General features: G+C 37.0%; 1 protein-coding gene across 8 annotated transcripts in view; it reads left to right on the top strand.

Annotated features, from left to right (window-relative positions):
* The first annotated feature begins 139 nt into the window (after positions 1-139).
* Positions 140-26,922, top strand: part of IDE (insulin degrading enzyme) — a 75,458-nt gene continuing 48,675 nt past the window's right edge. For 4 of the 8 annotated variants that reach the window (XM_082310380.1, XM_082310378.1, XM_082310377.1 and 1 more), the window contains exons 1-10: positions 349-555; positions 10,711-10,895; positions 12,320-12,527; positions 13,339-13,508; positions 16,752-16,874; positions 20,459-20,571; positions 20,985-21,147; positions 21,794-21,886; positions 22,444-22,535; positions 24,171-24,251. In XM_082310380.1, coding sequence (XP_082166506.1) covers positions 443-555; positions 10,711-10,895; positions 12,320-12,527; positions 13,339-13,508; positions 16,752-16,874; positions 20,459-20,571; positions 20,985-21,147; positions 21,794-21,886; positions 22,444-22,535; positions 24,171-24,251 — 1,341 coding nt within the window. In that variant the 5' untranslated portion in view covers positions 349-442. Of the gene's footprint in view, positions 207-348; positions 556-588; positions 1,050-8,884; positions 9,519-10,342; positions 10,363-10,710; positions 10,896-12,319; positions 12,528-13,338; positions 13,509-16,751; positions 16,875-20,458; positions 20,572-20,984; positions 21,148-21,793; positions 21,887-22,443; positions 22,536-24,170; positions 24,252-26,922 lie in introns of those variants that run through there. The other 4 variants (XM_082310382.1, XM_082310381.1, XM_082310379.1 and 1 more) reach the window with 4 other exon arrangements.

The raw sequence follows: 26,922 nt of genomic DNA, 5'->3' as shown, positions 1-26,922 counted from the left end.
CGCTCCGGTGCCCTTCCCGCCGCAGCCCCCTCCGCCGGGCGCGGCTCCCCGGCCCCCCCGCCGCAACGAGTGTCGCCCCGGCTCCCCGCCCAGCCACCCACCCCCTCCGCCGCCTCCGCCTCCTCCCAGAGGCCCCCTGCCCCCTCCCCAGCCGCAGCCGCAGCCCCGGCCCTCCCGGCAGCAGAGGCAGCCTCCCGCACCCCCAGGTACGGGCCCCGCTAGGCCCGGCGCGGTGGCGGCGGCCCCGCCGGGCGCGGAGGGCGGACGGGACCCCGAGGGCGCCGGGGAGGGATTGGCCAGGCGGCGAGGGGAGGCGGGCGGAGAAGATGGCGCCGCCGCCGGCCGCGGCGCCGGGGAGCGGCGTGTGCTGAAGCGAGCGGAGCCGGGCCGGGGCGGGCGGCAGCGGCGGGGAGAGGCCGGGCGCTGGCGGCGGGGCCGGGATATGCGGCAGCGGCTGCTTCCTGTGCTGAGGCGGGCTCTGCTGGGCTTAGCGCGCCCCTGGGCCGCCCCGGCCTGCCGGTTTTTCCATCAGTGCCGGCGGCGCAGCTTTCTCGGGTACGGTGCGTGTGCGGCGGGGGCCGGGGCGGGTGGGCCAGGGCAGGCGCCCGGGTCCCGGCACCGCGTGACCGGCCGTGAGGTCGGAGATCCGCTCCTGTCCCCCGCTGCCTTGTGTAAGAGGTGGCGGCGCGGCCGGGGCGGGGGCACCTTGTGCGGCCAGGGGAGCTCCAGGAAGCCCGCCCTGCCCCGAGTGCGGCTTCACCCCCGGCTCTGTGGGGAGCCAGGGGAGCTCGGGCCGCGGCCGCGGAAACGCGGGGCTGGCGGCGAAGCCCTGTGTGGCGAAGCGGTGGGGGAGCTGGGGGCGGCGGGCCCGTGTGTGCCGGGGAGGCCTCCGTCCTGCCCTGCCCTGCCCTGCCCGCCCCCGGCTGGGCCGGCCCGGGGGGGCCCGGTGTGCGGCGGGGCTGACGTGCTCCTGTGTCTCCAGCTGCACCTCCGTGAACACAGCAGGCTTGGTCATCAGCCGTACGGCTGTGGCGCGGCTGTCGTTGCCGGTGGGCTTGCTTTGTTGTTGTTTTTTTTTCCCCTTCCCCTCAAAAACCCCTGTAATTTTCCTGTTGCTTAACTAGCCATGTCTTCCTACTCCATAAATATTTAAAAAATGTTTAAATTCTGTAAAAAGAAACTGCTATCAGAGTTCCCCAAAGTTGATGGGAGCAGCCTCCTCAGTTTGTGACAAGCTGTCTAGTGCTGGCGTTGTGTGGGTCTTGTTTTTGTGTGCGTGTGTTGCCGGTTCCAGGGGAGGCAGTAAGTAACCTCGGCCGCGGGGGGGGCGGGCGGGCACGGCTCCCTGCGGGGCAAATTAAACCGCGGAACAGCTCGGCAAAGTTTTTCCAGGAAGGGAGCTGGGTAAGGGAAAGAGGCTAAGTTGTTTTCTTTCTTTCTTTAACACTGTATCTGCTATCTTAATAGCAAAAGCTATATTTAACACTGCAAAAGTAAGAGTCGTCAGAAGTAGCATCTTTCAGGGGGAAAAAAAAGTGAGTTATGATGACTCATGCTGTCAATGCTCGCGTGTCAAAATTCGGATGCACTGTTATTGTTCGTAATTGCTATGGATGCTTCAGTATTGTAAAGGTAATCCACAATGTATATTCAGAGTCAATGTTTTTCTCAGGCTGTAGGTTCTCCTGCTAGATTGCTCCTCTTTAAGCATGTGAATATGTGCAGTATTTGGACCTGACTTTGTATGTGTGAGTAGGCCTGTTGTGTTTTCATACTGCCTACAACCATGATTTAATCATCTGTTAATTTTAATTGCGAATTAGGATTTACATAAATAATAATGAAATGAGAGCAGGCATAGTGCTTTCATGTAATGATTTTTTTTTTTAAGATGGCGAATGTGAAAATTAAGAATCTTTTTTTCAATTACATGTTCCCTGTTTCCATTTCTGAATTTTGTTCCTACTTTCACCTTTTTTTCAGCTTTAACTTTTTCTTCTCATATAATTTTTAACCATCTGCATGTAAAGTAGCAAGATCATGTCTCAGTTAGAACCTCTTAGCTCCTCCTTTTCATCTCATGTGCAGCATTGAAATTATCTATTCTAGTTGAGAAGTCCCTAGAAGGGTTCATATCTGCATGTTTGCATGCTTTTTTGCTCCCTTTCTCCTTTCTGTCTTCAGTCACTTGTAAGGCTCTGGCTTAATCCCTTAGATGAAACGGTACCTTTGGGAATTTGATCAAAGTGTCGAGGATGTAACTTACTTTGCACACAAATACAAAAGTAGTTCCTTACCCTGTTAGGTCCAGAAGAAGAAAGAGGAGAGGGACAAAAAGTTCATTACCTCCAGTGTTTCCCTGAACTGGAAGGTGTTAGGCTCCTAGTTAGGGGCCATTGCAGGTTATTATAGAAGTCATTTACTAAAAATACTGTCAGACCATTTGAGAGATCACATGTTGGCTTGATTTTTTTTATATATTAATTCTATTGTATTAGATGCTTTCATAATAATTCTGATATATTGATCTTTTAACAAGATAGGAATCAAAAACTTTGTAATAAAAATGTCTGTAGAGGAATGGATTTAATTGGTTCTGTGTCAAGTTATGCATTTGTACATGCATGGTCTGTCAATGAGCATCTTTTATGTTCTCAGCTTTTATGATGTCCGTAAGTTGATGAAACATGCTTATGAGATACCACTGTATATATGTAATAAGGTGATTTTTGATGGAACTTGTTTGAAAGTTGCTCCTCTATAGCTTTCTGTTTAGATCTGACCTTCTCCAACTTGTTTTTAGAATGAGTCAGAACTACAGCTTGCCTGAACAATTGAAATGGAAAAAAATGCTGTAGAGTTGACAGTTTACTTACAGTGTTAACAGCAGAACTAGAATTGAATTGTCCAAAATCATAAAAACTAAACCACAAAATAGGTAAACAGCCAGGACTTGCTTTGTTGAAACACACCGCTGACTCTTGTAAACTGCTCGTTGTTATAGGTCTGTTGGTTATGTCAAAGCTCTAGTGTTAGATAAGCAATTGCTTTTAATGTGGGATTACAGTACTTTTTATGATTCAGAATCCTAAAGTTCTTTCTGTTTTTGTTGCTAGATCAGATTTTCTTGCCAGTTCTCTCATCTTTCTGTGTATTTCTTGTTGTTATGCAGTATAACTAAAGTTTTAGTCTCATCTTGTTTGTTTTTTTTTTTTTTTTTAATTCAGACCTCACAAGTTTTTCTTTTTGAGGGTATGAGACAGATGGTAGCATAAAGTGTTAAGTGAGTTGGCTTTACAAAGAGTCTCGGGCAATCTGATGTGCTACTTCCAGATAAAATGTATGAAATACACATCAAAATACAGTTAGAATAAAGCACAGAGGTCTCTCCTGTAGCATCCAGTTTTATGTTTCCTAGCGTGTGCAGGGCCATGCGCTAGACACCACTGCTGCACTGTGGTTGTGAACCAAGCCCTGCAGCTGTAAGGCAGTGAAGGAAAAATGTCAGGGAGGGAGGAAGAGAGAATGAGAACCACTGGCTTGCAAGTATTTGATGCATAAAGCAATGAACTGAATTAATGAGTACATTTCTGAAGAAGAAAATGAGTAAAATATATTTTCAAGCAGCTGGTCAGGTAACACAGAAACTAATCTTATGTCTTGTTCTTAGCATGCAATTTGAGACTCCAATGAAAATAACGATGCAAGCCAAAATACTGTGCCAGATTTGTGAAATCATTCTGAAGATCCTATATCATCATATCGTCTAAAGATTAAAACTAGATAATTTTACTTATATTTAAAAAAGAGCCAATCTTTCAAATAATGAAAGGCTTCAAAAACTCTTTTGGAATTTGCCTAATTTTCAGCAATCTTGTAAAAAATGGAAGCAAAGAAGTGCTAGGGAAAGGTTAATTTCAATTGTTTTCTGTTTCTGGTGAACCTGGATAAAACTTGTTTACCCTGGAGGGTATGTTTTGATGAATTGTTTGGGGCAATTTTTGAAGAGATAGGAAAAGTAAGCTGAAGTGATTTAGAAATTTTTAAAAACTTTTTATCCTTTATTGCTATGTCTGAAATCAAAATGTGTAAAATCCTGCTTTTTTGTTTGACTTTTTTACCCAGTGCTTTGGAAACTGTGGAATGGTCAAGTTAAGGAATGTCGTTTTAGGGCAGTAAATTAGCTTTATGGTGTCTTGATTGTATATCCCATCCTGCATGACCAACGCAAGACTGTTCAAAACACACATCATTTTACTACTCAGGCCAGTTACTCATCTGGGACCTGATCTTACATGTGAAGCTACCAGGGCCCTTGTTTTTGCCAAGTTCACACGTGATATTGTCTCACTAATGCTACTGATAATTCACATGAGTGTCTCTGCTGTCAGATTGGCAGTGAAACCTGTGGCAGACCAAGTTTTACTGCTATGATCTAGAAGCTGTAGATGCTGGACCCTTCTGGGAATGAGAGCAAGGCAAGCATCTGCCCTGGCCACCATCATTAAGAGGGAATTTTCTACGTCAGTTACAGACTTGGCAAAAAGCTGCAGACCGAGGTTCTGAAAATGCTTTAATTGTAGCGAGACTTCAGATTTTCTTCAAAATGAACTACATAACAAAACCTTATAAATATTCATCATCTCCAAACTTGCCTGATTTGGCATGATTAGTTGTTCTTAATAACTTGGTAGCACTGATTAAATCATTGTGGGTCTTTGTAGTTGGAGCTTTTGTGTATGAAGTAGTATGTTGAATTCCTGATGAGTTTAAAATTGATAAAACATGTTAACATTTTGAGCAGTTTATCTACTTATGCAGTCTATCTGCCTGTGTATGCAATCGGATTTATTTAGATCAGCATCAGGAATGTGTTGGGATCTTATACATTCTCTAGCTTCGTGACAAGTAAATTCACAGAAGATTGATGCTTTATGGATGTTGAGTAATGTGAACTGTTTTAATCTCTAAATGTGTGAAAGAAGGATTGCTAGGTTTATCTACTTAGGAACCTGTAACCTGAAAGAGTTACGGATGGTGTCCTGAAGTATCCTTTACGGTAATGGTCACCTGAGTCGATTTAATTTTTTTCTTTTTTGAGATTACTCTTTCTCTGCTCCATTTTTTTATTACATTCTTGGTAACAGAACTTAGTAAAAACATTTGTCTGGTTTTAGGAAAAAAACTGTACTGCCTACATTTAAGTCTAAAAAATAATTTTTAATTATAGCATACAAGTGAATTGAGAAGAGAGGAGGTAGATTGTTGGTTGACTTACTGGTAACGTCACTGTTACACGCACAAGGGTGTCACAATGCCATTGAGTTCTACTGCTATTGTAAGGAGAGGTAGGTGCAAGAGGCGAAGACCTGTGGAAGAATGGAGACTTATTTTATTGTTGCAAAGCCACGAGCTTGCAACTGAAGAAGTTCACGGACCCCTCCAGAGTGCTCAATTCAGTGCTATCATCCCTGTAAGAGAGGTGAGAAAACTCTGGCTGGTAGTTCTGCAGCACCGGGCCTCCTGCCGAAGCAGACAGCACTTCTTTCACTCCAGGCATTGGCAGATGAAGAAATCTTCATGTAAGTTATGAAGAACTGTAAACCAGGATGGGTTAGCAGATAATACAGAGAACACATTATCAATGGTAGCTCCCTTGCAGGATAGAGCAGAGAGAGGTTTTGGCTCAACAAGGTTTCACCTTGCTCTGGTAAATGGTAGGCAACTAAGTTTGGAATTTAAAAAAAAAAACAAAACCAAACAACAAAAAACCAAAAAACCTGAAAAGAAATGGTTATAAATAAAATACAGAACTTGGAACAGGTGCAAAATGTGAGAATTGAACATCACTGTCATCTTTGTATAGTTTCAAAGACACAGAACTTGAATATTGTATTGCAGTGAGCATAACATAACAACTGTATTCAAAAGACAGATGAAACATGAGTTGAAAACGAGGAGCAATTCAGATCCTAGTATACAGAAGTGTAAACTTAAAGTGAGTATGTTGCAATACCCACAGGTGTGTCCATAGAAGTAATTTGGGTTCAGTTGCGTAAAAACTGCAAGCAAACCCCAAATTTTAAGGCAACTGATGTAAATTGAAAGCAAGCATCAAACAGGTAACTGTTTGTTGCCATTCATCTGGTTACTTCAAGCTGATCAGTGTTTATAGCCATTCATCTGGCTCAGACTTACGTACCAGCATTTTACTTAAATATGTGCAGCCCATCATGGCAAAAAAATCTTGAAAGGCGCTTTGGAGTTTGTGCTTTGGGGGTCATATTTTTTATTAGCTAGTTACATTCTTGCATTGAAGCAACCCTCAGGAGTTTCTGTTAATTGGTTTTCAAATATGGTCCTTTAATTGTTCAAACAGCGAACTAAGATTTGACTACACTGGCTAATTTTTAATTAAAGTAAGTTTACTAAAATAACTTTGAAAGATTAAAATAGTTGGGCAGAATCTTATATCACTTAATCCCACTCTGTAGTACTCTGTTTGCAGGTGGAACCTGGCATCCCCAGAGAGCCTCGCTGGTTCCAAGGGACTGCCTGCCTGGAAATCATTACAAAAAATGGGGCCTCAAAGAACAGAATATAATTTTACTTTAAAGTGCTATAGTTTAAAATTCAGTGTCTGTTTTAACTGATACTTTTCTTGTACAAGTGAAGTAATTTTGATGAGGAGGAAGAATGTTTAATATTTTCTAGTCATTGAATAGGGACACTGCTCTCAGTTCAGACATCCCCATTCTTTTCTCTCTTTCTTTCTAGCTCTGTCATCTTGCCACCTGTAATTTTTGAGCCACAGTAATGCTTTGTATTTGTTTCTGCTCTCTTTGCTTTATTGGGTCTTTCTCTGTTGCTTCTGTTTTGTGAAAGTAGCATGAAAATATTTCTTTTAATTATGTTTTTGTTAGGATATTAACGCTGCAATAAGCATAGCGTCTGGTTTATGGATGAATTTCTTTGCTACTGACCACCAGCATTCAATGCTTGTCGTAATGACAGCATAACGAGTAGATGTAGCACATGTACTTCAGGACAGCGTCTGAACATGACTTAAGGAATTAAGCTACTTCTCAAAAAACTACAAGAAATATAGAATTCTTTCTGGTTCCATTACTTTTTTTGCTATGGTCAAAAGCAGTTCTATTGTCAAAAAGTGGTTTGTAGTGTTTTAGGATTCTTGTGTGAAAGAATGGAACGTGGTATTCTTATAAAGCAATTGTACGTAGAGAACTTAAAATTTGCGCAGTAAAGCAGTCATATGAGAGAATATTAAATCTTACAGTTTACTCCTTAAGAAAAAGTCATTTTATAAATACTCTATCTTAAGTGAAATTTTCTTTTCTAGCTATTGTATTGTAGTAACATAGCACCAGGAGAAGCAGTACTTAAGCAGGAAGGTATTGGTCTTGTTCTTTTGACTCATTGCCTTCCAGGAATATTGCATAGTTGATCTGCTCTTGCTTTTATATGAGTTGTCTGGTACTACAATTTAGTTTGCAGGGAAATAATTGTGGGTTAATCATGCAAACCCATTTGAAGTTGAAGGGGGTGTTGTATTCACAATGCCCACTGAAATAACAATGGAGATGGAGACACAAGTTTAAGTCCGTGGTTTGCAGGCTTAATTACTGATTTTGACCTTTTGAAAATTGTAGATTTTTCCTGTACCGGAATTTGACTACCAAGCTGCAGGTAGCTTATGAAGGAGGCAGAAGTAGGGAATGATAATAAAATGAAGTGGAGGTGTACAGCTTCACAAGACATCAATTGAAATCTCAGAATATTTCACAGAAGCTGCGTAATTTGATGAATCACATTGGAAAGATGAGTCATCCGAAAAACAGTAAAGTTCTGTGACTTAATGATGTGGTGTAGAAATAACAAGGAGATACCAGATGACAAGGAAATTGTATAACATTAAAAAAAAAATCAAACTTGAGTAGTTTATAGTATATATGCATCTTATGATAAGCAACTAGTATCTTAATGAGATGGAATATTTTAGCTGAAAACCAAGTGATAGGTATTCCTTAGCAGAGGTGAAATCAGGAGATTCAGAGACCTCCTTGCTCTCCTACACACTTATATTTGTCAATCCAATAGAATTGTGTGCAAGTGAAATACAATTGAGAACAGTTTAGTTACTGATTTTCATCTATGAAAAGTAGTATCTATTCTTACTTCATAAATTTTGCACAGTACCTTTAGTTAAGTATTTCTACTCAGGATTCTGAACTTTGAACAAGGAGGCGGTTTTTAAATCATAAGCATGGATTACATCAATGCTGTTGATGCAGAGAAACATACATGTTGCCATACTTGGTGTATCCTTTGTTTTTGAATGGTATCTGCATTTTTTTCAGAGGAAGGAAGCCCATAGATATTCCAAGCAGGATTAGCCTGACTACAGGGTTAAACTAGTGGATAAATGACAGATTTAAATGAGAGTGTAGACATATAAATTTAAATTCAGCATTTTGATTACTGTTTAGTGATTACGTTTGACTGCACTTTTTTTTACAGTAATTCATAGTGTGAGAACCATGTTTTACTAGTGGATGTGTTTCCTTCTAAAATGCATTGAGCTGCACCTTTTAAAAAGTTACTTCATATTGTTTACGGCTCTTGCTTAGAGACATTCAGATTCTGGTTATTCATTGATGCTTTCTGTACTCAGTGCTTCTGTTTTTTTATTTGGATTATAATTCCTGTTTGTAATTTTGTTTTCTTTCATATAAGGGTGCGTTATAACTTAAGTCTATTTAAAAGTTCCAAAGTAATCTTTTTACTCCTTTCAAAAGCATTCTAAGATCTAATGCTTACTTTGCTGCTTTTTTTTTTTTTACAATAATATCTTCTCCAGTTTACCTATGTATCTCCTTTCTCAAGCATAAATCCAATTTTATACAAACTTTAACCCTGCTACGGGTAAAATCTTAATTTTCTGTTTGTGAAACACTGTTTTTCACTGATTCTACTGTAGACATTATGTTCATAAACTTTCTGTCCTTAACATGCTGTTAATAATGAGCTCTTTATCAACCTCCATATAATATATAACACCAACACTGATGACTGTGCATCTGCTGGCATCGAGTTGGTTGTTGTTTTTATACCACAGAATCATAGAATCACATGAATAAATGGGAAGGAGGTAATCCAGAGGGACAGTATCTTGCAGAACTGCTTCCCGTTTTGAGAATGATACAGTATTTTAGGAGATTTTATTAACTGACTCCCTTTTTCATTTGTAATTTTAAGCTGTAAATAAAATATATAATCAGATTTTCTTTTCCAGAGTTTTTTGTACTGTATCTGGTAACATTGAGTATGCAGTTGATTTGCTAGCTTAGTTAAAATGTTATGACGGAAGACCTGAAACAATAAGTATATTGAGAACTGTGCAGTCCTTCACGTTCCACATGCCATACGGTCTTAAAGCTTGTATGTAGTCTTAAAACTTGGATGAAGTTCCTTGAACCATGCAACCTGAAAATGGAAAGGTAAATACTGTGAAACTCCTTGTTATCTATGTGATACTGACAGGACCATACAAAAAATTTCTCATGCCTCTGTGTATGTGTTGCGGTGGGGAGTTAGACCTGGATCTGGTTTTCTTTGTCAGTGAAATTAGTGCAGCAACAACTATGTAGTTTGTGTAGTAAGTTACTTGGCAATATGGCAAGCAGCATTTCACCGCAGGAAAAGACTTGGGTTTGGTTGGTACTATATAACAGGCCCTGTTCTAAAACCCTTCCTGTAACAGAGGGTTAGAATTCGGTGGCTGTTACATACAAGAATACACCACATGCCTAGCTCAGAGCATAGCGCTCTGATTTCTCATTTCTGGGGTTTGCTTTTTTGTGTGTGTATGTGGTTTGTTTGGTTTTTTTTGTGTTGGTGTTTTTTTTGTTTTTTTTGTTTTTTAACATGCAGCCACGTGGTTCCACTCTACCTCCTCAAATATCCAAGTCTGAATGTCTCACCTTTTCACTTGACATTTAAAAAAACTGAATAACCAGAGTTTATAATTTCAGAATCAGACTTAGTTTCTTAGCATTTCAAAATTGTGCCATTAAAGAAGCATGTCTCATAGGATGTCTGTTAAACTAATAGTAGAAGTTTAAACATGTGAGACAGTCTATTCCTGTTTATCATGGCAATTCTGCAGTGTATTTGTATTTTTATAGCAACATTGTAAATGGTGTCACCCTTTCTTGCTTGAGTGTACAAATCCAGTGTTTTATTAGTAAAATTTTGTTTATCTGACAATTGCAAAGTTACAACCACCAACTCAGACACATGAAATACTTTCCTGAAGCCTGAAAGTATTTTTGAGACAGTAAGGTATGCTTCATTTAATTTCATTTTTATAATAATTGAATAAGGGGATGATGTTTCTTTACTAAGTTATTTTTTTAATTACCGTCGGTAGGAAACTTGAAACATTCAATTACATGATGTACAGTTTTATGACGTTGCTTGGTTTTCGTTTTTTTTTTGTTTGTTTGTTTGTTTTGTTTTAACAGCAATATCTCTCAGGATCTGAACTATACTTTTGGGCCAGTTCTATGAGTTTTGCACAGAACTAAACTTCTTGCCGTCAGTATCGCCCAGTTTTCTCTAACAAAATGTTAAAATATTAGCAGGGCTTAAGTAAAAATAGTAAGTGAAATTTCTTTTGTTTTCTTTAAGGTTTCAGAAGGAGACAAATAACAAAATGAACAATCCAGCTATTAAGAGAATAACAAATGAAATTATCAAATCACCTGAGGATAAACGAGAATATCGTGGACTGGAATTGGCAAATGGCATTAAAGCTCTTCTCATTAGTGACCCCACCACAGATAAGTCTTCAGCAGCACTTGATGTGCACATAGGTATTTAATGCATGTTGTGTTAATTATGTCATTAAGAAAAAATGCTTTAAGTTTTGGTATCTTAATTGCAAATACACTGACAGGAGTGGTATCCAGTTGGCAGCCTAGCCTTTTACTGTTATTTAGAGTTTAATTCTTTGACACATCAAGTTGAAAATTATTAGAGCTAATTAAATTCTCTTATTGCACTCTGTGTTTACTCAAGTGTATCTCAGTCAGTAGAAAGACTTCTTTTAACCATTAAGTTTCATGTTATGAAAGATCTTTTGTAAGCAGAAAAGGGGCAAGTGTGAGTGCAGTTATTTCAGACAGCTCCATCTGTCATGTCAGACTTTTTTTTTTTTCTTCTTTCATGTTAAGTTGTTGATGTGTAGAGGTGAGGAAATGCTGTAGTGCTGGAGGAGTTGGAGAGGCACTCCCTAACTCCAATGATGCTTAAGTATGCAAACAGAAATACTGGAAATAGAAGGAGAAGGCAGTTATTTGACTCTTTGGAATAATGGAAGCCTTTTCTTATATCTGAGGTATTTCTCAAGCTTGTGTAGTTTCTCAGTTGCTTGGAAAGTACAATGCACGCACACTTTACCTAAGCATCCTTACTCATTACTTAAGCATCCTCTTGCCATGTTTGTAGTTGGGAGCTCTTGCTGCTGTTGGTGTTAGGACAGAAGCAGTAGAGTAACTCTGAAAACTTCTGGCCTTTTTTATTATGGAGGTGGCTGTCACAAATCATTATCTAGTTCAGAGGATCTCAAATGTGGTTTTGTTAGGTACTGTGACAGTAATAGCTGACTGCAGCATCCAGTTCCTGCACATGTACTGGAGGAGATGTGTCTGTTGCCTTCACCTCTACTTTCCCATTGCACAGTGTTGCGCACTCCAAATCAGGACTGCCAGACACAAAGTTCCACATTTCTGGCTTCCATTCTTGCACGTCATTGTTGTCTCTTAATCTGCGTACCTTCACACCTACTAGCTGGTCATCAATAGCTGTTTGTGTTCAGGCAATTACAGGTTATCACTCATCCTATAAATGGAAGGATAAATACCTCCTTAATTGTGGTTGGCAATTGCTGCCTTTTAACACAGTGCAGTTATTAAAGTCAAGGTATAGAAGTCAGAACATTGTGATCTGATGGGTCTTTATGAGTCATGGACCTTAATTGAAAAATTTTCTCTCTAAGGCAACGCAGGCTGATCTTGAGAGGCAATTTGAGACGCTAATTTGTTCAGTTACTCATTCTAAATTTTTTTTTTTTTTTAAGATTGAGTTTAGTTGACTATAGCTGCACAAGTGTCGGCTTATATCTACAGAATTGATATAATTGCCTGAAGCAACATACTGTAATATAAAGCACTTCAAAAGACTTAATGTTTTAGGATTACTTTTTATGAATGGTTATATGAAATTTTTCCTCGTGCAGGATCCTTGTCTGATCCCCCCAACATTGCTGGACTTAGTCATTTTTGTGAGCATATGCTGTTCCTGGGAACCAAGAAATATCCAAAAGAGAATGAGTATAGCCAATTTCTTAGTGAACATGCCGGGAGCTCAAATGCTTTCACGAGTGGAGAACACACCAACTATTACTTCGATGTGTCACATGAACATCTAGAAGGTGCACTAGACAGGTAAACACATTTTTTTATATTTAATTTTTTGTTATATAGGTGCTATTTGAAATTGTTTAAAAGTTTATTTTTTTTATAGTTGTATCATTATGGTATTAAAGAAAGGGTTGAGAGCACTATCTTTTGTTAAAACTGATACCACATATTTTTCAGTTGAAAAGTTTTGTTCAGACTTTTTCAGCTAGCAGAGTTCTTCACCGAGGCAGAATTTTTGAAGTTCAAAGGTTATGTTTACACCGAGTATTTTTGGAAATGTGGGGCACAGAGTATGATCATGAACTTACAAATTGTGCAAAAACTCTGATTGTGTAACCAAATACTATGCTTCCCATAGGATCCTTATTTCATTGATAGCAAAAGAAGGATGAAGTCTAGAAATATAGTAGGATGCCTTTAGTAAAGGGAACTCACTGAAATCTCTGCCTTTTGTGGGAGGGGACAGAAATTGAAAGGTGTGTAGTCAGTGAGGTAGAGTGGATCTTCCCTGGATGTCTGACAAGACTGATATGCGAGATTAAGAGCCTCTTGCAGCTGAACATCAAAACAGTAGAAATTTTCAGTATAGGAATTACGATGCAAGGTCCTTGATCCTTGTAGTACTTTATATGATGAATATGATGTTGTCTGCATTTATAGATAAAGAAATTGTGAAATAAAGATAGTGAATCAGTGTAAAAACTGTTACAGAATTTGTAAGTTCTGCATTAAAAAATAATATATTCAGCTGTTTTCAGGAGGTACCAAGCTTCGTACTCTTCTATTACCATGTATGTACAGTACTCTTGACTTGAATTAAAATTTTTCTGTTTAGATTTGCCCAGTTTTTCCTGTGCCCTTTGTTTGATGAAAGCTGCAAAGACAGGGAAGTGAATGCTGTTGATTCTGAGCATGAGAAGAATCTGATGAATGATGCCTGGAGGTTGTTTCAATTGGAGAAGGCTACTGGAAACCCCAATCATCCCTTCAGTAAATTTGGAACAGGTTTGTCAGAATATAATTATCTATCCATTGGAGTTCTCTGTAACGTACATAAAATTATTGTTTATATAAAATTCTTAAAGATGGACTGAAATAATTCCCCTTTTTCCCTCCCCATACATGTTTATTATGCTGCTTTATCCCATTTTCCACATCATAGACCAAACAGAGCTAGACAAAAACGTAGGAGACAGAGTGATCCAAGACTTGCAGTACAGTGATGAAGCATCCTTTATGATTCTGATAATTACTGCAGTGAATGCTGTTTTCCAATTACTGGATTTGTCATAATTTGGTACTGTTAAGTCTTTGTGCATAACGAAGTGAATGAACTGTATTTAAATTGTTGTTAGCCACATCTTTTTGCTAACTAGTATTGCATTAGGACTAGATGACAGTGACTAGGTCGAAACAGAAAGATAGGCAAAGTAACATGAAAATTACTGAGTAAGAATATAAAAACAAAATCTTAAGCATAAAACACAACAGTAGTGATGGATAGATAAAACCATCTTGGACAAATCCCAATCTTATGGCTGTAGGTTTTTTTCCAGGCTTTATTATTCACAGAACACTTAGTAACAATTTAAAGTAAACACCCCAAAACCTCAATTTAAAAAGTATTAAAGTAAGATATGGTAGTTATGGTCAAAACAGCAAATGTTTGATGCTTTGGCAGAAGTTTAAATGTTTGTTTGTTTTTTTCATAGAAGTTATTTTCTTCATGTATTTATTTTTGAAACCATCAAAGTAACAGGGCTATTAATTCGGTCACTGCACTGTTTAATTCTTGAGCATGAATGTATTTTGTGGCTGGGTCAGTTTGCTGAATGAATAGTTGATGCAAATATTGGGTACAGCAGGATGATGGGAGGGTAGATAATGGGCTTTAAGGACTGGTTTCTTCCTCTGTCTCAAGAAAGAGAATAATATTTTTGCACCTGTTGATGGAGGGCATAGTTGAGGAGCTGGTAGCCAGCTGCTACAAGAGCATGTATTGCTCTGTTCACCAATAAGGAGAGGCTGTCTGAAACAAGGAAACTATAACTGCATTCTCCAAACAGGTAAATTTAAAAATAAAGCCTTGGAAACTACATATTGATAGGCAGGTGAGCATCCAAAGTACATTCTGTAATCTCTGCTACTGAAGAGATGATTTCATTTTTATATAGCCCTCAGAAAATATAAGTGGAACTTGCAGAAATAGTTTCCTACAATTTAAGAAGGTTTTATAGCTATCACGAGTGAAATGTTTTCATGGGGAGAATTTATGAAATGTGGTCAAATTCAATAGCAGTAGTCATACTCACCTGTTCTTAGATTAGGCTCTGATTCTGAAATTAAATTTTAGCGCACAGCCTTCCTGTAGATCTGACTTTGCAGAAGTAGAGCCCAGCTTTGATGGTTTTTATTTACCCAAAGAGATGACAACTGTGATACGGTTTTTGTGACAATTGCAGTTGGCATCCTTCTTATTGTTTCCTTTTGACCAGCTGAGGTGTTGTTAGTCTAGCAGAATACAGGAATGACTCCCATTTGATGCTTCTGGTACTCCTCGTTGCTGTGCAGCCTGTTTTGCCAGCAAACCTTCTATTACTCTTTGTCTGTCCAGAGAAACAAACGCACCTTAATCTTCCAGTTTTGTTGGTAGGATATGCATTTTGTCCCCAGATACGCTTCACCCATCTCCCTGAATTAATGCCTGTGATGGTAATTCTTCTCAGTACCCTCAGCAGTGTCAAATACTTTCCCAGGCACTTTTTGCGCTGTCTAGTGTCTGTTTTCGTACAAGGTGTCTTCTGATTGTTGCCTCTTAATGTACTCCAGTACTGTAACAGCACAGTTACTGAGCTAAAGCTTTAGCTTATTTTATTTTATTTTATGTTATTTTATTTTTATTTTAGCCTATGTATTGATTCTGTGGGAATAAACACAGCAGGGTATCTAAAACTTTGTGTTTCATTTGTCTGCAGATTGTGAGGAATATAGACAAAATATTTTAAACATAATATCCTAATTGTCCTTTTTAGGTGTCATTAAGAATCCTTGCTTTTACTCACATGTGAACTTTGAAAATTAAAGCAATATATTGCTTCAGGCAGCCTCTCTATGGTGATTTGTTGACTGTTTCAGTTGTAATCAGACTTGTATCTAATTGCCAAACACCTGGACAATATACTTATCTATTATTTATGTAGCTAATTTTGCGTCATTGATTTATATTGACTTATATCTGCGATTGTAGGATTTGTGCACTGGGCATATATGCGTAGCAGGCATGCTTCCCAGTCTTTTATCTCTTTCTTGCTGCTTTTCCTATAAACACACAAGTCAACTTTTCCGCTACGTTTTCTTGCCTTATTCTTCCTCCTCATCCCTTGCTCTCTTCTCTGCCTGGTCTGGTTGTGGCTTAAGGGAGTTACTGGTCTCAAAGTTAACAGATAGAATATTAGTTTGCAGTTCCAGTCTGTAGATTCTGCTGACCATTTTGTGTGTCCATGTAGTAACGAGAAGTGGAGTTGATTAAAATCCAGTGTGCTCTTCAGAGAATCTAATTTTTTTTGTTGTTTCAAGTTCTTACCTTTACTAAACATGAGTTCTGCTTTGACTCTAAATGTGGAGTATGTCCTTAGAGTAAATTATTGAAAGCTTCATGTTGATATAAAGATTGCACTAATTAACAGGAGTATAACGTCATGCAAAAAGTTTGGTGTCTTCTGCTTATGGGCTTATTCAGGGGGAGTTGGTGTTTTCTTCTCTAGTCCTGTTCCTCTACTGCAGCAACAGCTCAGGTGTTTGTGAAGCAGAAGCTGAACAGTCACAATTTACAAATCATGTTTGTAAATTAGTAATTATTTATTTCATTTAATATACTAGGCTATAATTTGTGGCACACAATGTCATAAATAATTTCACGCAGTGATTCTTATGACAGGAGGGTGTATAAGGGAGTAAAACCTACTCCAGAAGTGCCAAAGAAAAACCTTTTTCTTCTTCTGAATTAGAGCCTGTCCTTACTTGCACTGCTTTGAAATAACCCATTCGGATTAAAAAGATTAATTTGGAAGACTAAAACACCCTTGATTCTTTAGGAATGTGCAAATGTATGTATTGTCTCTGATAAACTGAGGTATTTAAAATTACTGTCCATCTGGGGGAAAGCAGATTTATTAATTTATATTTTTCTTTTTGATTTGTAAATTCATAAACATCAAGTATTGTTAACTTTTTTTTTTAATATTGCAGGGAACAAACTCACTCTGGAAACTAGACCAACCAAAGAGGGAATAGATGTAAGACAAGAGCTATTGAAGTTCCATTCTACTTACTATTCATCAAATTTAATGGCTATTTGTGTCTTAGGACGAGGTGAGTTTTGTTCTGTTGGTTGAGTAAGACTTTACAAGTATTTATGTTTGAAGAAAATGAAGTGTATGCAAGTGTCTGAAAATCTACAGGAGGGAAAAAAGTGAAATTTTTACAGACTGACCAAACATAATTTTATATTTAGTGAAGTCTCCAAAGCAACTTGCAATGTATAAATTTATGTGTTTATAAGCTTACAATAGAAAAAACAAGCTGAAAATTTTAAATCCATTATCAAGTCACCAGTTGCTGTCATTGTATGTTTGTCTTATGAAGACTGACACCTGTCTGGTTTCAGAGGTTGGGAGGGCTTTTGATACTGTTTTCATATTTTAGACTTATACTTCCACTACAAAAATTTCTGTGTTATCAAAGGATAAACCTAACCTGACATTTACATAAAAAGCCTTTATTTCAGTTTAGTTCTGAATTAACAGAGGTTCCAACTGCTTAAAATCTTCCACAGTCGAGATGATATTTTACACAGGTTTGCCAAAAGCTTACTAGCAGCGTGTTGAAAACTATTTCCTTTTTGAAAATATGCTGGCAGGCTGGTATTTGTATGGTGTTTTACAATAATGCTTGGATGGTGAGGATGAATGGAATAAAATTCATTAGCAAAGTGAAATCGTCCTTTACAACTATCTGTTTACACGATGCTGAGTATGAAGCTGATTAAGAGAATGTACCTGTTTCATTTCAATTATAGCATATACATGAATCATTTTTTCTTGTAGATTTTTAAGGTGGGCAAACACGGTGAGGATTATACTTCTTAACTGAATCCAAGTTTTGTGCATATACTCACTACTGAATCAGTTCCCAGAATCCTAATTCCTTTCCGTTCAATTTATTATTATATCTCACCTGCTGTAATGTCATGTATTGATTAGAATATGCTGAAAGTTCTTTTTCACTGTTGCAAGCTGAACAGTAAAATGTATTCGGGGCTTTTTTTTTTTTTTTTTTTTTTTTTTTTTTAAAGCTGGGGTATCAGATGTGTTAGTAGTAGGTATTTAGGTAATAACACTAGGGCTTAGTGTATGTCATGCGTGAAAATGCCTTGCTTATTTTCCTGGTAGCAGGGAAACTTTCTGCAAGTAAACACTGTAGTATTGATGAAGATAGCTCATGAACATTTTCCAATATTGTGAATTTATTTTTCTTGCTATTTAAAAGAGGCTCCAATTCTCGTTTTTTTCCTATGTTTATTTTACCTGGGCGGGGGGGGGGGGGGGGGGGATTATTTTAAAATATTTATTTATTAATTGAAGGTAAATAGATAATGATCAGAGTTTAAAACAATTGAATTAAAATTCTCTTCCTCATTTAACAGTTCTGTTTTCAAGGTTTTCAGGCATCTTTTTTTCTTTTAACTAGTTCTTTACTGGACAGGCAATACTCCAGGACAGACAAGATCTGCATTTCAGATATCAATAAAATGCAGAAAATAGTCTTAAAATCTGTTGCCTTTCACACATTTCTGCAGTTTGCACATACATATTTTTTATTACAAAATACAAAAATTATTCTTGTTAAAATCCTGAATTTGGGTGGTTTTACTAGTCATTTTCCACAGTCGAATTCTTTCAGTGTGAGTTGCCCTTGTAAATAGTTCAATATTTAGAAAAATCTTTGGTGTTTTTCCTTTCAATCTTATAAAATAAATATATAATTTTTTTAAAGGTAACTCTCAGGCTTTTTGTTAGTCTGCTTGTATACAAAATGCTGTACAACCACCCTTCTTCGTCATATTTAATTAAGTAGTTGTTACTGTAATAGTGAGGTGCTATTTGGACAAAAGTTGCATCTTATTTTCATTGAAAAGACACATACCTTTTCTCACTCCGTTATTTGTTCAAGCAGGAGAATCATGCAGTAGCATTCCAGAAGGCTTTATATTAGTGACTGATTTGGCTATTTGAGGGCTTGCCTCTAGCATCACATTCGAAAATTTACAAGTTCCACGTTCTTCCTGATTTTTCTTTTTGATTTTCAGGGAGCTCCACCCATAAAAAGCAAACTACAGAAAACAAACCTTATTACCATTATTCCATAAATTCTTTGCTGAAATACCTTGCTATCAATGTAGCAGTACTGCTAATTAATACATAAATAAATAGTTAGAAGTTCTTTAACATAAAAATATGTTGAGTTGCACACTGCAAGTCCCCCATGATCTCTCTACTCCTGTGCATTCTGAAATAAATGGATGTCTAAAGCTATGTGCAGCCTAGTAATTCTCTGATTTTCCCACCACTTTATATATGTAATGTAAAACAAACAAAAAAGTCAGTAAAAAGTGGTGGGGCAATCAGAATATAATTTCTCTAGCAAATAGTAATAAATATTCAAAAGTTTGCTAAAATTAAATAATTAAATTAATTTTTTTTATCTAATCAAAAGCAAAATTCACTGAGTAATCATAGAACAGCTTTAGTACAGCAGTTCACATATAGACTTTTAAATGGAAAATTTGTCAGTAAGAATCACCCTGGCAACTGGAAATCTGTCCTAAGGAAAACCCTCACTGTAGTTGTAAAGCTACGTGGATGAAAAATAGTGGTCTTTAATAGAATTACATGCAGTTCACAACATTTTATTATACAGTGACCCATCTTGGTTTGCATTGTTTTTTTTTTTTCCTGCACAGTTCTCTCAGTGTAGTGTAGGAGCACGCATATGTTGGGCAAGGAAGGAAATTCTGCTTTCTAAATCTAACTGGGATTGTTTTGACTAACAAGGTGATCGCTTTTTGAAATCTTTCAAGGATTAAGGTTGTACTTTGAGACATCTAAGAAACACCCAGTTTTTTCTTCAGTGCACATTCCTGAAAGATGTGCTAAAAAACTTGACGGATGAGTCTTTCTTATCTTATTCTCACTTTCAGAAGTGCTCCAAAATGCATTTCTTTAAGCAGGTAGCTATTTTGAAGGCAGTATTTCAACAGAAACAGTATGAGTCAATTTAGGCGAATTCTTGTACAACGTCAAATTCTTTCTGCAAATGGTCTTCCTCTCGTTTTTGGAGAGTACTAGAGTCATGGACTGAAACTAGAACAGATGTAAAAGTGGGAGTGCTTAAACAGGTCACAGATGTGTGTGAAATTTTGGGGCACTTAGGACAGATGACCCTGGCTCACAGTGTATGTGAAGTACTGGAGGTGAGCTGAGGCTGAAGAAAATCCAAGTTTTGGCAAAGATGCTTTCCCTCTGGAAAACTTGTAGCTGTAATTCCATGTCTCTTAAGCTTTTTGTGGAATGTTTGGTTTTGTAAATGTTCAATATCTGATGTGTCTTTTCTTCAGTTCCAGCTTAGATACATCAGTAAAATTTAAAGATGTTTTTTCCAGTTACAGGATTTATTTTAATCGTGGTTGAAACCTTCCTTTAATAAGCATGGTGCTTATAGCATGTTATAGTTCAAAACTTAAGTATTAATATAGATTTCCTTTCTGACATTAATAATCATCGTACCATTAAAACTACTTTTCTGTATAATTTGTCTCCCCCAAAGAATATACAAAATCCAGGTTTGCCAAAATCTTCAGATAATGATTATGCTTTTTTAATGTTTCTTTATTCTAGAATCCTTGGATGAGCTGACTTGCTTAGTGGTAAAATTATTTTCAGAAGTAGAGAATAAAAATGTCCCTATACCAGAGTTTCCTGAACATCCTTTCCAAGAAGAACATCTGCGGGTACGTGTAGAGATACATCTTCCATCAGGGGTGTATACTTTAAATGATGTTTCAGTAATACATTGTGCACTTCACTACTTCTGTATCAGTGTCCCTGTTAAGTTTCATCTTTCTCTCTTAATTTTCCATCCACTTTTCCATGCTGAGTATAGTATAGTTTTGTATAGTTTATAGTAAAGGTTGTACATTTCGTTGCAGCTGTAAGCAACTGAGGGGTAATTAATTCTTTTTTTGTTTGCATCATGAATGGCCAAAGTGTTGCCCAAAGATTGATACACCTTTTACTTTTGAGATTTTGTTGATATGTTTGTAACAAAATGTGTGCGTGTGAAGGGAATATATGTGCTCTGAGATGAAAAAATAACGAGAGTTTCCTTTTCTTTATGGATCTCCTTGTTTATTTTCCCCCTCAGCAACTTTACAAAGTGGTACCTATTAAGGACATTAGGAATCTTTATGTCACATTTCCTATACCAGACCTTCAGAAGTACTATAAATCAAACCCTGGCCATTACCTTGGTCATCTGATTGGGCATGAAGGCCCGGGGAGTCTTTTATCAGAGCTTAAAGCCAAAGGTAAGTCCTTTGAAGGTAAGGAATTAAAAAGTAATTTATTACACATTTTTTTAAAGCTTAGCTACGTTTCACTTAAAATTGACCTCTGTATGTTCAATTTAAAGTGCAAAATCACTTACAACTCAATTTACTCAAACAGTTGGGGGCTTTATTTTTGTTTCTGTGGTGAGTAAAAATAAAAAAATAACAGGCACTCTGACTACTGAAGCTATTATTTCTTGCGCTCCCCTTTATCTACCCTTGTTCAGAGAGTTATGTGAACTTTGACGTAATGATCTTGTCTCTATTCTGTCACTGACTTAGAGACTACTGTCAGGTCCCTTAATGTCTGGAAGACTACAAGAGTGTATCTTTCGCTATTTTTCTTTATATTACTGTGTTCCAAACAGAAATAAATTACCCAGTAGTCAAATGATCTTGAGTTTGTCATATCGCTCTGAGCACAAAATCAGATAGGTCTGACTTGTGTTATGTTTAACTTGCACTGTTGCTATAGGCATTAAGGAGAAGAAGGAGAACATGTAAAGCAGTCAAAATGTAAAAAAAAAAAAATTAAAAAAAGGTAATTTAATGTTGCTGAAGCATACAAAAAGCATAAATTGTTACAGATTTGTTTATGTAATATATTTTCTTTTTGATTTCATAGGATGGGTAAATACTCTTGTTGGAGGACAGAAGGAAGGTGCTAGAGGTTTCATGTTTTTCATCATTAATGTGGACTTGACAGAGGAAGGGCTTTGTAAGTGAAGCACTATGTCTGCATTCCATGTTATTCCTGATCTGATGGGTTTGTGTTTGTATCTGAAGAAACTAATTGTGTTTATAGCTTGAAAGCCAATTTATTTTAATTAACTGGTTATTCTTCTGTGTTTAGATCCTCTCAGTATGCTAACACACTTCATCTAACATAAGAAACTGACTTATTTGAGGTTATATTAAATGAAAGTATTTCATTAAATATTTTAAAGTAAATTTCTTTAAGAGAAAAGCTGTTAATACCTTTGTGTGCTACTTATTCATACTATTTAGACCTGAGTTAAAGTATATTATAAATCAGTATCTTAACATAAGATGTTCAATGCAGTTCTCAGAATTAGCTGGGGACCTAAACACTTATCTTTAAATTCATGTCTGAGAAAAACATGTTTAACTTTGCCAGCGGGGTTGCATAGGTACTTAAATATCTTGATGTATCAGGGTGTAGTTAAAAATAAAACCTTACGTATTTGCGTTCATCAGAATTTTTTCTTTGTGCAGAACTGAGTGAATTATTAAGCAAGTATTTTTTCTTTCTAGTGCATGTTGAGGATATTATTTTGCACATGTTTCAGTATATTCAAAAACTGCGTACAGAAGGACCTCAAGAATGGGTTTTCCAAGAGTGCAAGGTACAGTGATTGGTACTTGAAATATGCAGTGTTTGTACTTTTACAAATTTTTGGATTATAAGTAGAAACAGATTTCTCGGCTGTGGAAATAGCCTTTAATAATCACATGGTAATAGGCTTATTCATTTTAAAGGCACAACATGACACAAATGACGAGTACATTCAGAATATACTGTCTTAACGTAGATGTGAAATGCTCTTATAGAGCTGTGAGTTGCCGTTTTATGATAGTATGATGGACGTGGAGGAAGAAGTATCTTCCTCTGTCCACAAGCATTTTTCATAACCTTCCTTAGTCTTCACTGAAGTTGGAGGGGGGGAAGCATTTGCTGTGAAGCGTAACACTGAATTGGAAATTCAAATTACTGTTATTTTACCCCTCTCTTCTTTCATGTGTCAAATTGTGTAGTTGAGATTGTAAAGGCAGTAGGACATTTAATCTGCTGTTTGTTCTTTCACCTTTTTGAGAGGTGACCTAAAACTTTTCATGGAGTACTTTGGCTGTATGCTTCAGTCTTTGCTGAACTAACTGTTCATGCTTCTTGTAAGTCTGTATGGTTCCATATGCGCAGAGCAAAAATGTAAAGTATCCTATTAGAATTAAATAGTACTGCACTTCTCAGTGACGGTGTGAAATAAAAAGTTTTATTTATACATATAGTCTCATTGGTTCACTACAAATACTTGGGTAAAGATTTCTTGTTCCATCTTAGCTTTATTTTGTGAAAACTGTTGAGTCTCTTCTGTCTAAGAGTAGAAATTCTGCAGATGCGTTAACTTTGGTCCTTGCATTTTGACACTGTATACCTGTAAAAGAAGTCTCTTTACCCTCTGCTAAAAGTCCCAATGGAATTGTTTCACTGTCATTGTAAGCAAATATAAGATTTGAAAGAGGTAATTCCATCCTCCCATCTCATCCCTGTGTCTTTCCCTGGCTCCTCTTGTATCAGCCCCAGCACTCCTGTGGCTGTGAGGTGAGTCAGAAGTGCTGGCAAACTAGTTTGAAAAGAATCTGCTTTTGAGTTTATTTTCAGCTGAATTGTTGAATTAACCGGACCCTCTGCATGGGTTCACAGAAGGATGGGCTATCCTTGTCATTGACTTTATAGTCTTAGATCTCTTTAATTGACTCTTGCCACTGTATTCTAACAATGATGTGTTCTAGTTCTGTCGCTAAGACAGCATAAAGAAACACACTTTTTCTCTCTCTAAGCTTACCTTTTGTCTGGGTGAAGAAAAAGAACAAAAAAGGAAGAGGGAAAGGCTTGAGTTCTTTAACATACAATGAACATTGCACTGGAATGCTATGCATTGGTTGTATCAAAGTTGGTGTGTTTTCAAATTATCAGAAAAATTAAATATATGAGCTATGGGACAGATCTCTTACTATGAACAGAACTTACAAGACTGGTATAACACCTCACATTGTGAGACTATTGGAAATTGCTTGTGAGTTTTGTGCAACTTGAATATTACTGAAAACTTTTGTGTTAGGTACCTGTCTAACTATTATAAAGTAGATACAACAAAACTCTTTCCTTTTCTTACATCATAAAAAGGAATGAAGTAGCCAATAATTATTCTTAAAATGGTCTTTAATATATGCTTTTCAACCCTTCCTACATTATTTCATAGGATCTAAATGCTGTGGCATTCAGATTTAAAGATAAAGAACGACCACGAGGTTACACATCAAAGCTTGGAGGAATGCTGCATGTAAGTGTGGGGGAATTTTTGGTTGGTTGGGGGTTTTTTGGTTTTTGTTTGTTTGTTTGTTTGTTTATAATATAGTAATCATTTAGCAGTATGTTTGATTATACTCCTAATAAATACAGGTATTTGCAAAGGTCCTTTTCCTGTCTTGAACTTAGGAAGCTAATATCATGCTGCATAGATCTTAGTTTTGGCAGTCAGTAAGTCACATTTCCTTCAGTCTCTAACATTTTATGCTTCTGTACTTGGTAGAACTGATTTTACAGTAACTGAAGTTGCTATTTGATCTGTTTCAGTGTTTCTTAAGACACGTACCTTGTCATTCTGTGTCTACCTGATAGCTAAATGTTCTCTAGGGAAATATTAGAGAAATAGTATTTTATCATAAACACAAACACTATGTTTGTCAATGCTTCTGCAGTTAACAATGTTGAAATACTGCAGTAAGCAGAAATGTTCATATTAAGATAGCAGATTAGAAATGTTTGGCTCTACCAATGTGATTATGTATTGTTACTGAAAGAATCATCATGTAGCTTATACTTAGTCTTTATACTTTGTGCAAAATTCAGTTCCCTCATTTTGCACTAAAGGAAGATTTAGGAGTTGTTTTTTTCTGTCTAGTGAAATTCATCCAACTTTTATGCATTGCAGCCGTTCTCCATTGCACAGCTAATGTCTACATCTACTCAGAGGCATTTTTGGTTTCTTTGCAGGAATTTCTTTTAATGCTCCTACACCTTAAATTTGTGAAGTCTAAAATAACCATCTTTAATTTTAGAATTGTCTTTCTGTTTACTAAAAAGCATTAGACTTAACTGAAAACATTTAAATGGATATTTAAAGGAGCTCCTATTTGGGATGCTGTCTCTTGCTTTTGTTCTGTCAAATACATAAAATCTCTTTAACAAATGGACTTCTGACTTCTGAAACGGTCTTTGTGGTCTGTATTTGTTGGATTATTCCCAATTACAATTGCTGTCTCCAAAAATCAGGCCAGGAAGTTGCCGGCAGTGTTCCAAAGAGCAGGGTATTGATTCAGGACTTTTTTTTTTTTTTTTTTTTTCACTGCCTTTCTTTTGCTGTGCTTTGCAGTATGAATGGTAATTCTGATTCTGCTCTTAGTTGCTTAAACACTAATAGAAAAATAACTTTTCTAGTCTTCTTTGTTGTGTGTGAGTCATACTAAGTTTGTGCTTTGAATTAACCAAGCTAGAACTGTTGTTTGGTGATTCCATGCGCTTAGGAATACTAGCTGTTTTTTCTAACTTGGAGAAGAACCTGGGTGTAAGTTAGCATGAGTAAATGTAATGTTGTAAGTTGTTACGTATTTACGAAAAGGATTTAAAAACCCTTTTTATTCAACCAAACAGATGTTCATCTTTAAAGCACATTTGTGCTGGTCTAAGGAGTCACCACTAAGGTCTTGCAGTCAAATTATATTTCATATGTCATGTGTAGGCTTGATGTTTTCCAAGTAGTTGTTCTCTGGTTTGCAGTGCCCTTTTGTTTTGTCTCCTTAATTGTATCATTTTTAAAATTTCATTTTAATCTGATTGTCATATGTAGATTGTTTTAGTCTGTTTTATTTTAGTTACATTATGCTCTGACCTTGCTGAAAAGTAATCACAGAATCACAAAATGATTGAGGTTGGACTGGACCTCTGGAGGTCATTTTGTCCAACCCTCCTGCTCAAGCAATACAAAAATAACAAAGTAACCAAATAAATTTTACATTCATTTCCAGTTGGTGGGCAGACTGTGGCTAGTGTTTTTAAAGGAAATAAAGTGTAGACTTTTGGTCACTAAATCGGTGTTGCCTTGGTAATTTCAGATTAGAAGTGCATAGATTACTTAAAATCTCCCTTTCAGGTTGCTTAGTCTGCTTAGCTGTTTATGCAGAATGTAGTTAAATGAGCGTTCTTCAGTGTACGATGAATCTTTTAGACAAGACCTGTCAAATTCTGGATCTTTAGCCTTCACATTTTAATTTTTTGTAACACGGGTTTGGTTCATTGTCCTTGGTCTCCACCCCCCCGCCAGCCCTTTCTCTTTTCCAAAACCCTTTGCGTGAGTTACTCTCTGTTCTGGAAGTCATTCCACAGTAGCTTTTCATCTAATGTATGTAATTCATAAAGCCGTTTTAGAACAATTTTGGTCAAAAGAAGTACACCTGTATGGCAAACTACAGGTACTCAGTGCTTAGGTCACCTGTTTTCCTGTCAACCACACTAATAATTTTCAGAGGAATTTTGTTTTTTCTTCTTAAATTGCAATGTACCTTAAGAGATTTTCAGTTTGATCCTAAATAAAAAATGTTAAAATTGAAATTGTGTAAATTTGTATTATGCTTTTAGATAATTGAAATATACTTTCCTTCAAATTACTGTAAATAAAAATTGAATTCTTAGAGAATCCTAAAAAACTTAGTGGGGTGGGGGGTTTTTTTGTTTGGTTTGGGTTTTTTTGCTTTGTTATGTTTCATTTTTCCCAAATGCACGCTTGTGAGTACTTGGTGTTCTTTTATCTTTAAAAATATCCTCCAGGGGTCAGCATTTACCACGTTGTTTTTACTTTAGTTACTTCAAAACAGTATTTAAAGGTGGGTGACTTTTTACATTGAGACATAAAATATTTCAAGAAAAAAGAATGGTAATATGCAGTATATAAAATT

This window comes from Platalea leucorodia (assembly GCF_965183815.1).
Source record: "Platalea leucorodia genome assembly, chromosome: 4".
Taxonomy (NCBI): domain Eukaryota; kingdom Metazoa; phylum Chordata; class Aves; order Pelecaniformes; family Threskiornithidae; genus Platalea; species Platalea leucorodia.
Note: the sequence above shows the minus strand (reverse complement) of the source record. Positions and strands in the feature narration are given on the sequence as shown.